Source organism: Eriocheir sinensis, chromosome 3, assembly GCF_024679095.1.
Source record: "Eriocheir sinensis breed Jianghai 21 chromosome 3, ASM2467909v1, whole genome shotgun sequence".
Classification (NCBI taxonomy): domain Eukaryota; kingdom Metazoa; phylum Arthropoda; class Malacostraca; order Decapoda; family Varunidae; genus Eriocheir; species Eriocheir sinensis.
The window spans coordinates 24,725,870-24,739,080 of record NC_066511.1 but is presented as its reverse complement, the minus strand read 5'-3'; the positions used below and the strand labels follow the sequence as shown (position 1 = coordinate 24,739,080).

The following is a 13,211-nucleotide window of genomic DNA, read 5'->3' as shown; positions in this document are numbered from 1 at the left end:
ACCGCTGCGTTTATATATATGTATTTTTTTTATATATTTTTTTTACAGCAAAGGAAGCAGCTCAAAGGCAAGAAACAAAAAAGAAGCGAGCTAAGTACTGCTCCAATAAAAGTAACTAAACGGTCAATTTCGGATGGAAAGGTGTCTTCATATCCCCCTCTAGAAAGATTTTAAAGTTTATATTAATGCGCAAGTTGATTCAGATACTCAGCTAACGAAAGATCTTGCGCTTCTCTGAAATACCTGATCGGAAAGAGGATGCGATACTATTTTTTTTTGTTTTTATATCCTCTCATTCTGATTCTTGTACCGTTTCCAAGTATTGCCACTTTCTTATCTGATTGCGAAAAAACTTATCTTTTCTATTTTTGCCTCCTGGTCTGGCCGTACCGTGGCAGGCGAGCGGCGGCGTGCACACAGGTGAGGGGAGGTGCGGCGGTCACCTTTAAAAGCATTACTGTGATCTCTTGTTCTCCTGGTGGCGGCCCGCGGCGTGGGGCGAGGCGCTGCAGCTTTGGGGATGTTTGTTATAGGGCTCTGCTAATGGCTTCAGTGGTTGTAGTAGTAGTAGTAGTAGTAGTAGTAGTAGTAGTAGTGGTAGTAATAATATTAATGATGATGATAAAAATATGCAACCACATGTCTGCTGAGTCGAGAAAAGAAACTGTTGTGGAAGGGGTCACGTTGCACACACACACACACACACACACACACACACACACACACACACACACACGCACACGCACACACACCACCTTAACACCGACCTCCTCATCTCGTACACCCAATGCACATTTCACACAGGCGCTTCTTAAGCCGCGCGTGTCAGCCTCGACGCCTTGGAGGTCGGACAGACGCGGGGTCCATTTCGAGGCTTTGAGACCCTTTCCACTGTTTGTGTGTGTGTGTGGGGGGGGGGGAGGGGGGGGGGGAAGTTAAAGAAAACTTCCAGCTCCAGTCCTCAGGCTATTGTATCGTAAACGCACATGTGACAGCTAATCCCGGAGCATTTGCATCTTTACGAGCGTGACTTCTGTGTGTGTGTGTGTGGGTGGGTGGGTGGGTGTGGGTGTGGGCGGGTGGGTGGGTGGGTGCATGTGTGGAAAGCAGTGTAGCAGCAAAGAAAAAGAACTGTGCAACCCGAGAAGCTTTGAATATGTAAGGCAGAAGGTTCAATTCGGGTTACATCGCGGCCATTCGCAGCAACTGTTTGTCATGACTTGACAGCAACGAGGGTCGCCTTTGATCTTGAGGAAGTACAGAGGACCTCCCCCCCCCACACACACACACTTGGATAAAAGACGACCTATCCATCTTCAGCAGTCAATAGAGCCGGGAATTTGTCCCTTGATGTTTCGACCATTGTCAAGGAACTCGTTTAGCAAATGGAAGCACTTGCATTCGGTTCCTGGCTGGGTTTGGCCCGGGAGTCTTACACATTTATTAAAGTAGACTGTGCATTGATCTCCCTTCCCCCAAACACTTACACACTGCGGTCACAATAGTCATCTGTCGCCACACCGCGAGTAAAGGGCGTCTGGCTGCTGTTTCTGTCTAGCTGCGGCTTATTGTACAGCCGCTGAAGGGGACCAGGTGAACGAAGGCGCCGCGTCCCGCACACACGAACACCTTTAAGGCGATGCACTCCCCCGCCACTGTGCGACTGGTTCCAGACATACCAACAACTCTTTGCCGCTGCGAATCGATGTGTTGTCGGCAGTCAGCCCCATCTTTTGCTGCATCCCAGGTCGCATCCATCACTGAGCCTTCCTGTGTTGTCGGCAGTCAGCCCCATCTTTTGCTGCATCCCAGGTCGCATCCATCACTGAGCCTTCCTTTGTTGTCGGCAGTCAGTACCGTCTTGTGTTGCATCTCAGGCCCTCATCCATCACTGAGCCTCCCTGTGTTGTCGGCAGTCAGTACCGTCTTGTGTTGCATCTCAGGCCCTCATCCATCACTGAGCCTTCCTGTGTTGTCGGCAGTCAGTACCGTCTTGTGTTGCATCTCAGGCCCTCATCCATCACTGAGCCTCCCTGTGTTGTCGGCAGTCAGTACCATCTTGTGTTGCATCCCCGGCCCTCATCCATCACTGAGCCTCCCTGTGTTGTCGGCAGTCAGTCCAATCTTTTGCTGCATTCCCGGCCGCATCCATCACTGAGCCTCCCTGTGTTGTCGGCATTTAGTCCAATCTTTTGCTGCATTCCCCGGCCGCATCCATCACTGAGCCTCCCTGTGTTGTCGGCATTTAGTCCAATCTTTTGCTGCATTCCCCGGCCGCATCCATCACTGAGCCTCCCTGTGTTGTCGGCATTTAGTCCAATCTTTTGCTGCATTCCCCGGTCGCATCCATCACTGAGCCTCCCTGTGTTGTCGGCAGTCAGTCCCGTCTTGTGTCGCACCCCCCAGTCCGCATCCATCATTGCCTCGTCTCCAGGAAGGGGCTGTCGGCGGTGGTTGGTCCGTGCCATTGGGAAGCCATCACTCTGACACGTCTCGAGACAAATGTTGTTTCAGCTTACTTCTTTTTTGTTTGTTTTTTCTCCTCCCTTTTCCCTCCACTTCCTCCTCCGTCTCTACCTCTTCCTCTTCCTCCTCCTCCTCCTCTTCCTCCTCTTCCTCCTCCTCTTCCTCTTTCTCCTCTTTCTCTTCCACGTCTTTGTCCTACTTCTCCCTCCTCCTCCTCCTCCTCCTCCTCCTCCTTCCCGTCGTTACTCTTGTGATGGTGTGTGTGTGTGTGTGTGTGTGTGTGTTTGTGTGTGTCATCTCGTGCACGGGTGGTTCCGTTACACACTGCGGGTTTGAGTCCCCATAGAGGGAGAGAGATGATATAAGGTAAAGCTGAGCCGCATGCCGCGAGGTGCTGGCAGGTGCTGGCGGGCTCCGTGCATCGCCGGGGCCGTCCCTCACCCCCGCATCGTCCTGACTCACCGCCACAGTTGCTTCAAGATTGCGTGAAGAGTCTTCCTGCTGGACCTGAGTCACGCTCGGACACCGCAATACGTACACTCCTCACAAATAACACATAATGGCGCTTCCGTAGACGTGCTGGAAATGTTACCTCGAGTTCAGACATCCCCAGCTCTCCCCCACCATCTTTACTGCTTGTTCGGTCACATAACGCCGCTTCCGTAGACGTGCGGGAAATATTACCTCGAATTCAAACCTCATTCATCCACCTTCTTCTTCATTTTTGCTTCTTGTTCAGCTCCCGCCAGTCCCCTCCCTTTTTTTTACAATGTTCAAAGCCCAACATCATCATTCTAGTCCCATGGCCCTTTCCTTACTAAAAATATTCAGTCCTCTCCCACCCACCTTCTTTATTTATGCCCTCATTTTTTAGTTCCCACCATGCAGTCCCCTCCCGTTTTACAATGCTCAAGTCCCAACATCATCTAGTCCCCTGGCCCTCCTATCATCCGCCCCTCCCTTGTTGAGCTCTCCTCCACCCACCTTCCTTTTTATTTATGCCCTCATTTTCATTTCGCACCATGCAGTCCCCTTCCGTTTTAGTGTTCAAACCCCAACATCATCTAGTCACCTGGTCCTCCCATTCCATCCCTTGTTGAGCTTTTTATTTATGTCCTCATTTTTTTTCCCACATATGTGTCCCCCTCCTTTTTTTTTCAAACAAACCCATTCCATCCCTTGTTCAACCCTCTTACCAGCCACCTTCTTCACCAGTAGCCTCCCTTTTTACAATGTTTGAGCCTCAACACCGCCTATAGTCCCCCCTGGCCCTCTCATCCGCCCCTCCCTTCTTCAGTCATCAGTCATCTCCACTCCGCACAACGGCCCCGTCCCTACATAGTCCACTCCCCTGATCCTCCTCCCATCATTTTCGCCGCGGCCGCATCTCTCCGTGGCTTTCGTGGCGACCATTAGCTACTCTGACACTTCCCGTCGGTCGTGTTCCCGTTTCTCGTCTCCTGGTCACCATTGCGGCTCGTGTGGTCAGTGTTGGGAGGATGAATCGCTGCTTAAGAGGAATGCGACAGCAGCTTTTTGTCTTTCTCTTCTCTCTCACCCTATCTATCTGTCTATCTATCTATCTATCTATCTATCTATATGTATGTTTTTCTTTTCCTTTTCTTTTTTCTTTTTTCTTCTTGCTTCTGCTTCTTGTTCTTGTTCTTCTTGTTCTTGTTTTTCTTTTCCTTCTTCTTCTTCTTCTTCTTCTTCTTCTTCTTCTTTTTTCTTCTTATTTTTCTTCTTCTTCTTCTTCTTTTTCTTCTTCTTCTTCTTCCTTTTTTTATTCCTCTTCTAATTCTCTTCTCTTTCCAATTTTTTTTCTTTTTTTACTTTAGTTTGAGTTTGAGTCTTATCATTACCGGAGCGGGAGAAAGGGTCCAAGACTTGGGTGTCACTTCCTTCCTCTACATCCCTACCACTTGTTCGCCCTCCCGCGGCGAGGACCGCCCCTGGCGACTATTCTCTCCAGCACGAACCGTGGAAAGTCGTTGTATTGTTTAATGTTTGAATGTTCTGTCGATCTTTCTGAAGTGCTGCGTAAGTGTTTTATAACTGTTACGGATATGTAAAGGTAAAATTGAGGCATACACAGAAGTTGAACGCGGCCTCGGTGTTCATCTCCGTCTCATCGACCCTTTAGCTTGTGGTGGGTAAAAACTCATTACCCAGGAAATGAGTAAGCGTAACATCCAGGATATCACAGTTTACCTTCCCCATCTTCCCTTAGGTATAGCCATTTATCGACCAGATCGGAATGGTGGATGAATAGCTGGATGTGCTGCGCGCCGCCTGCCCAGGTCGGGACAGATTCTGTAACATTCATACATAAGATGCTTGAGTGCCATTGAGAGACGAAGGTTGAGTCGTGTTTTAGTCCGATCAAATGTAGTCACACCCCACTCGGTGGAAGTGACATCTTTAGCTGGTGTCCTGAGCTATGAACTGTCAGCTTAACCTGATCTTGAGTGTGATGTAGAGATCACGGTCCACCTCAGGTCACGGTCACGATTATCACTGTCACCCGGCTTGAAGGATGCTGAGCCAACACAAGTTCAAAATGTCAAAGATGAACTTAACCCCCAAAACAACCTGCATCTGTTGGGGCTCATCCTTTATCATCTAACCAATCAATCAATCAATTAATCATTATATATATATATATATATATATATATATATATATATATATATATATATATATATATATATATATATATATATATATATATATATATTGTGTGTGTGTGTGTGTGTGTGTGTGTGTGTGTGTGTGTAATAGGGTTCCATCCCGTTTAATTTGCCTCTAAGCAAGGGTTCGGGGGGGAGGGGGTACGGCAGACAAGGGCTGGTTACACAGACCAATGGCGGGTCCTCGAAATTAGGACGGCATGGCGGCCAGCAACACCTGCTGGTCGTCAGGAGTCAGTAGCAGCAGCAGCAGCAACAATAAAAACAACAGCAACTGAGTATTGCCGCTTTCGTGCAGCGTTTGGTGGAAACGTAACATAAACCTTCGTCTGCAGCATGTGTGTGGCAGATGGTGAGGCGGGCAGTGCTTCCCTCAAACAATGTTATCTCCTCTGAGACTTATGTAGCGCAAGAAGCAGACGCGGCAGGTTCGGCAGTTTTGTCATTCCGTTTATAAAACACGTAACTGCCTTGAAAGAATTAAAAAAAAAACGCCTGGAATATTCAATAGTTAGTGTTTGTTTGGAAAGTACTGAAAAATCTTAGAACACTGAGGAGCTGAAGATGATCGACACCCATGCAACGTGGCATTGGAAAGCTCCCTGAGATAGCTTCCCTTTGGTGCTCGCACGTTCACCATTATTGCAAGCTGGACATTCACTCCACCGCTCCCCGAGCCAACGCGGCCACAAATAGGGATATAAAGTGATAAACTCCTGCGTTGGACTCCGCGTGCAGCCAAGCATGGTTCCTGTGGTACAAGTGGAGGGCGCTGCATGAGATGACGAGGCTGGAGGCGTCTCATTTCGCGCTGCATGACTACGAGGGGCTGCCTGACGCTGGGAAGGAGGCGTCTGAGTTGTTATGCTTCCCCGGCTTTCGTTGGTATAGTCAGCCATGTGGGGGCGACTTTGTATTCATTGTATTATCTTAACATTCCTCCCGAAATTGACCTCTCTTTCGGCCACCTCTTTTTATTCTTTTTTAGGAGTAGCGAGTAGCGGGCTTTTTTTTTATTATTGTTTCCTTTTTTGTGCCCTTGAGCTGTCTCCTTTGTTGTAAAAAAAAAATCATTTCCGTAACTTCTATCAAAAAATTCAAAAGGGCTTGGACAAACACCATGCTTCTCCTCTTGGGTTGTTTCCTGGAGTGGGTTCGGTGACCCTTTGTGTTGGGTGCTTCATTAACAAAATTCAGCAACAGAGAGACGCTAAGCATACGATGAAAGGACTTGCGTTGCACTTTTACCTGAGAATACTTTTATTGCTGGGAAAATGTGGACACTTCATGCTTTGTTTTATGAGCTGTCCTTTGTTTCCTGTACCGTGTGTTCTCTGGCTCCCGTAGGCGCGTTCCCTTTATCTCCTCGCGGCTTCTTTCTATTGAACCAAGCCAACGACAACATGAACTCCCTCAGTGACCTCAAAAATTACTCCCTCACTGTCTAGGTCCTCTCCTTTAGCGTCCATGTATGTGCTTTTCCTTCGTTCAACACAATACATGTTTGTCCCTATATAATAACTTGTGCTTGTATGCATATAAGCGGCTTACTGGAAATGACTCTAGATTTTCTTTATCCCTGTTTCATATAGAACTCCTTTGATTGCAAGATATACAGGGAAGTCTTATCCTGGTCTCATTTATATTTTTTGTACTTTTACCGATTTCTTTAACAAAAGTACAGTTCTCTACCGAGCAATTTTACCTCAAGATTGTGTCTGACATAACCTGATAGAAACAAAAGAGAAGCGTTAGAGTGCTTGTCAGATGAGAAGCAAATCAATATCCTGTACAGCATAGTGGTTCACTGTCTCCCCGAAGCATGATCTTGACCCAGGGACCTTGTTTATCCTTGTCCATCTGTTGTTATTCAGCATGCGATAGACGTGTGGTTGGAGGCCGTCTTGGAGGTGGATCGGGTGCTTGCTGCCTGAGTGACGTGAGGGGCCTAGCAAGAACTGATCCACCTGATCCTGACCTAGGTAGACTGAGGCTCCGTTGTGAGTTCGATTCGTTGGCCATGTTAATTAATACTGCAGTCCTTTGGTTGGAGGCAAGGATGCTGTGTAGTTTTCACGCTGCTTCCTGGTTCTCTTCCATCTCTTTACCACTGACCTATTCAGTGTGTGTCCCTTTCTCCCGATTTTTTTTTTTTTCAGTCTCGTGGCAAAAATAACCCCATGCTCGTGCATGTGTGTGTGTGTGTGTGTGTTTAGTTAGTTGGTTGTTTGTGCATGCGGTTCCTTTTGTTTGTGTTGAGAGAGAGAGAGAGAGAGAGAGAGAGAGAGAGAGAGAGAGAGAGAGAGAGAGAGAGAGAGAGAGCAGGTTTGGGGAAATTTAAGGCAATCTTACCAGCCATTAAATTGTTATCGAAGAGCTCAACCGACCTCAACATATATGATTGAAAACTCGGTTTATTACAGTTATTGGGCTATTTTCTGGCACTTCTGAAAAAAGTCATTGGGTTTGCTGACACTTGACTATGTTGCTTAGTGTGGCAGGTGGGTTAAGATTCTCATGCAAGTCTTCGAATTTAGTCGCTACAGATCACACACCTGACCGACTCTGGCACTATAGCATCCCCAAGCCTCGCGCTGCTCCGAACACCCAGGGCGGTAGCCTAACTTGCGGCTGAACACAGTAACATTTATACAGCGGACAGCGTTCGTCGCAGTTAGGGATATCATCACAGTGAGTTTCGGTCACTCAATACTGATTAGGCAAACAGTCGTTGACCCAACTGCATTGGCGTAGAAAGGCTTGAGCATCAGGGGCTATAGCCCCAAGTGTTTCAAGAATAGCCCAAAATTCCTTATATATTTTTTTACAGAGATAAGAATAGCGCCGAGCCGAGGCCAACACAATTTTGATTCCAGTTAGTATTCGAATTGATATAAAGAAAACATTCGTTTTGATCCCGTGCGGCTCACGTCCTGTATCACGTATTCACATCCACTCGCCAGTCTTATGATAATCTGAAGGTAATTTGGCTGGACTAAGCCTCCCATGTTTTCAAGATCCTAAATACACCCCTGCCTATCAGTACGGGGAGAGCAGCAGAAGTGACGGCAGCATCAGCATCAGCACCAGAGGAGGAGCAAAGAGTTACCAACGCTCGCTACCTGGCGACAACGCTCGCTACGGGGCCCACCCAAACACGAGAGCGAGGCGCCTCTGAGGACGAGTTCGTTCGTTCGTCGCAGTGCCGCGTCCACCTCCGTCGGGGTTGTGTCACTCTCAGCTGTTTCCATAAGCGTGTGAGGGAAACCTTGCGATTTACCGGCAAGAACCTGCGGAGTCCTGGTCCTTACTGAGGAATAGCTTAGACGAAGTGGTCCTGGCAACACGCCGCCGCCGCCATGAACGGTCACCACGTGAAGAAGATCCCCATCCACCTGCAGGTAGGGCAGAGCTTTAAAGCCGACATGCAGCGAACAGCTTCCGCAGTACTGCTGCTCTTTGTGCACTAGTCATACACACACACACACACACACACACACACACACACACACACACATGTGCTCTTGCGCGCGTTAGTTTTCCCCAGGTTCTTATCCCTCCTCAGGACGCCCACCTCAACCAGCAGTTCTTATTTTCTGAGACACCACTTTTTCCAGAAATTTCATATTTTCTTGCAAGCTCACACTAGTTCCATGCTTCCTGTTGGTGCCGGGAAGGCGGGTTTTCGTGATTGATGAACCGTGATTAAGTAAACGTCTGCATGTAATGATTGTTCACCCTTCATTATGGTGTGTCTTCAGGGAGGAAAGGAACACCTACACACGTCAGGTTTTGCTCCAAAGCTTGATTTGATGTATTGGTTTGATGGGAAAGGGAGCATCGTGAAGGATCCCAATTGAATATTCACTCGTATGCAAATTTCAGACAAAACAAAATCGTAATATCAACGGAAAAGTACTCGGCTTTATAGTGCCGTATTCAGATGCATATCAGGACGCAAATGGATGGAATAAATAGCTTGTATAGCCTGTATTAAAGATGACCCATGTATCCTTGGTATATGTGAGAGAGAGCGACTGGGAATGAGTAGAGGAGAGATTAGAGGGAATATAAAGGGTATTTATCGGTCATTTATGCATATTCCCAAGGCCACCTAGGGTATAGTAAGTGAATTAGTAGTTGTGTAAGTAGTAGTGTGTGTAGTCGAGGTAGTAGTAGTAGTAGCAGTCTAAGGTAGTGTCAGCCTTGCGATGCTCCTGCTATGATTTAGGCGGCGATGAGAGTGGAGAGAGAAATAAGTGTTAAGTTTGCAATAGTGGTGATGGTGGTGATGGTGGTGGAGCGCCTGACCTGATGGTAATGAATCTAATTGATACGTTGCCACGAACCCAATTAGTTTACGTGACTGACCCTTGAGGCGATGCTGTTGTGAGGACACGCCCATCATTCCACGCTCTTGAGTCAAGGTTTCTGTGGATCGTAATGTGGAACTGCTCCGACTCATTTCGTTTCTTCTGAAGAGTTCCGCTCAAAGGACAAGCGTAGAATCATTGTATAACCCCCCCCCCCCCCTAGTAACCCCTAACCCTTCACCCCCACTGCCCCACCCTTCCACTAACTCCCCCCCCCCCCACACACACACACATTTACATTTCTGAGTAGTACTCGTAATTCTGCGGTCCCCTTACTTACCTGAATTGCAAACAAGTCCGTTCAGCATCCACAAGCCTTTGCAGCACCACCGTTTCCTCAGTAGCAAGGGAAGGGTCGTCCCCGAAGCAGAGCAGCTGGGTCAATTTCTTGGTCCCCACATGATGAAGGATGTGAAATGTAATTACTGAGGGTTGCACCCCACAAACCTGTACCAGGGCCTCTCCAAGCCTTTTCCCTTTATTTTACGTAAGAAAAATAACGACACTGTCAAGAAGAAAAGTAAATTTCATCTCATGAGAGCTTCGGTTGACAAACACGAACGGTTCACTGGCCGGTCCCCATGCAAGGCCTGGGATGAGTCGTGAACGTGCGATTCTACAGTGCAGTCACAGGGGACAGCCACTGGGTGTCTGCTGCCCCGGCCATGGAGATGTTTGAAACAGATCCCGTGAAAGAGAAAGAAAATATAGAAAATATGCTACAACACCAATAACAGCAGCAACAATAATAAAACAAATATACCAGAATCAACTTTCCAGCTGATGGTGCCGGGCTCCCTCAGCCTTTCCACAGCCTGCTGCGTCAGGTGGTCGTCACACATGTGTAATTATCACTATTTTCTCCAATTTTCACAATTATCGCGATAACCAAATTGTGAAGTCCACGAGATTTCTTGTGATATTTTTTTCTGTGTGCTCAACTATCAACTAAGCTATTTCCATATAGCTAGTTGTATAGAGGGCGCAGCTTAGTACGGTTGGTGTTAATTGAATAAAGGACACACGGGGAGAATTTATATCCGTAAATTTCATCACATTTGAAATCAATGGAGTTAACAGCATTTAGCGAGTAGAGGGTTTCCAGGTTTTCTTATTCCTTCATACTACGTCACGAAGGAAACTCTTCGCCAGCTCATACTAATGAAATAAAAAGCTTTGCTCTCAGCAGTAGCAGAAAATTTATATCCAGGAAAAAAAACTTTGGAGTGGAGAGTGTTATCGTGGCCACCTCTAAAGAGAAGGGCGATGTACAGGACTGTGGTGACTACAGAGGAATAAAACATATATTCCACACCTAGATCTGGGAGAGTGATGGATAGAAGGATCAGAGAAGAGACATCTGTAGCCTAGGAGATGAACAGCTTGGATTTATGCCGGGAAAGGGAACGACATATGCAGTGTTTGTACGGGGACAGACGATGAAAAAGCGCAGAGAAAAGCAAAAGGGACTGCACATAGTATTCATAGACCTGTAGAAGGCGTACGATAGAGTGCCACGTCAGGAGGTCTGGAGGAGTATGAGAGAGAAAGGAGTGCCAGAAAACTACGTGAGGATGGTCCATGATATGTATGAAGGAGCAAGAACGCAGGTCAGAAGTAGTGTTGGGTTAACGGAATGGATACCAGTCAGAGTTGATTTACACCGTGCAGGGCTCAGCCTTAAACCCTTATCTTTTTTCTTTGATAATGGGTGTGATGTCTCGGGGGATAAGAGACCAGTCCCCCAGGTGCATGCTGTATACTGATGACATCGTGCTACGCAGCAACAACAGCGATACAGTAGAGTTAGGATTAGAGCAGTGGAGGAGAGCCCTGGAGGAAAGATGTGTAACGAAGATCAAGACTCCGGGATTAGATTGTAAGGGACGAGATTGAAGAGAGCGGGTAAGTTTAAATACCTAGGTTCGACAGTGACTGAGGACGGAAATCTGGATGAAGAGATAACGCACAGAGTGCAGTGAGGGTGGAAAAAATGGAGAAAAATATCAGGGGTGTTATGTGATCGTTGAATCAACGTTAAGATTGAGGGAAAAGTGTTTAAAATTATAGTAATGCAGGAAAAAAGGTTGGACGTAGCGGAAATGAAATTGCTTAGGTGGATGTGCGGTACAACAAAGATGGACAAGATCAGGAATGAAATAATAAGAGGATGTACGAAGGTAATGGAGATATCGGAGAAGACACAGGAAAGAAGACTGCAGTGGTTCGGCCATGTGAAGAGAAGGGAAGAGATATGTGGGGAGAAGAGTGATGGAGATGGAGGTGCAGGGCAGGAGACGGAGAGGAAGACCAAAGCGGAAATAGCTAGACTGCGTAAGGGAGGAGTTGATAGAGAATCAGTTGTCAGAAGACGACGTGTATGACCGGGCTCGGTGGAGGAGACCTGTCAAAAATATCGACCCCACATCAAAGTGGAAAAAGATGTATAGCGAAAGAAGCAGCGCTCAGCAGTAGCCTGATCAGCTTGTCCATGAGCGGGTAGCCTGTGAAGAGAGGGTGTATTTACATGATTTATTATATTACCGCTTTTGGAATACCAAGTCCACTCAATCTTCGAACTTAGTATTTGTGTAAATGGCTGTTTGATTGTATAGGTTTGTTAGCACGTAAGTTTATAAGGAGGACACCGAGCTATTGGATAACAGAGGAAGTGAAGGTTAATGTAAACAATAATATTTGTTTCAGCGGGGCCCTTCTTTAATTGACCTTAAGAAATGATAGGCGAACATGGGCTTTGATATAATTGAGCTATTGGTATTCCATACTTCAAGAGATCAAAAGTCCATGTAAGAGCTTGCTTACATCTTGTTGACGATTTTTTTTTTTTACAAGAATGCATATCTTTACCTAATTTTATTGTATCATCAGTTTTCACTACAACAGCACCCCAAAAAATAAACCTAGGGGTACGCACATAACATTTAACTATAGGGAGTGGCAGCTTGCCCCATGGCGCGGGCCCCTCCCCAGGAGTGTGGAGTGTGCCGGGCAGAGGCAGGCTCTGCAACAACAGCTAGAGCTTACTGGAGTCTACTGCCTTTCCTATGGTCGGATAGGAAGTGAGCGAGCTATTAAAAGAATGGGAGAGTAAAAAAAACATGCTATGCATTACAGGTCTCTTTCACCAGGACAGACCTTCAGACTTTCAGCAAATCTGTTGAAATCTTCCCGCTGGTGCACCTTAACGGGACCCTGAACATCAAGGCCTGTGCCGTGCGGCACCCGTTGGCCAGCCGTCATTATCTTCATTGTAGTCGTGACTATTGCAGATGACAGGAGTCACTGCATTCCGCTAGACACAGTTGTTCATGACAAAGGAGGCCAGCCAAAGACGAAATAAAACAGGAAAATACTCGCAGCTAAATACTGCTACAAAAGTACACAGAAGAAACCAAACAGTAATCAGTTTCGGTTAACATTTTTCGCTTGAAAATGTTTAACAGAAAATACAGACGAATGAGGTCTTCCAAGGTTTACCAGTTAAAAAAGTAGATATTGGTTAACTCTTGCATCATGAAGTTGTACAACGTGCAAAATGCAAAATAATAAATATACACGATGGGAGGAAATTGTGATTTTTTTTATTTAAGGTTATTAGTATATTTTTTTACTTCTCAGATTTTTTTTTCATGTCACGTACATAGTCAAAATGTACCATATA

The 13,211-nt window shown here is 46.6% G+C and overlaps 1 protein-coding gene across 11 annotated transcripts in view; it reads left to right on the top strand.

Moving 5' to 3' along the window:
• The window catches only part of LOC127007057 (dihydropyrimidinase-like), a 72,634-nt gene that overhangs the window by 28,432 nt on the left and 30,991 nt on the right, over positions 1-13,211 (top strand). The window contains exon 1 of one of the 11 annotated variants that reach the window (XM_050877663.1): positions 8,332-8,557. The exons of the other annotated variants lie outside the window; for them this stretch is intronic. Coding sequence (XP_050733620.1) covers positions 8,516-8,557 — 42 coding nt within the window. The 5' untranslated portion in view covers positions 8,332-8,515. Of the gene's footprint in view, positions 1-8,331; positions 8,558-13,211 lie in introns of those variants that run through there. 11 annotated transcript variants of the gene reach the window in all.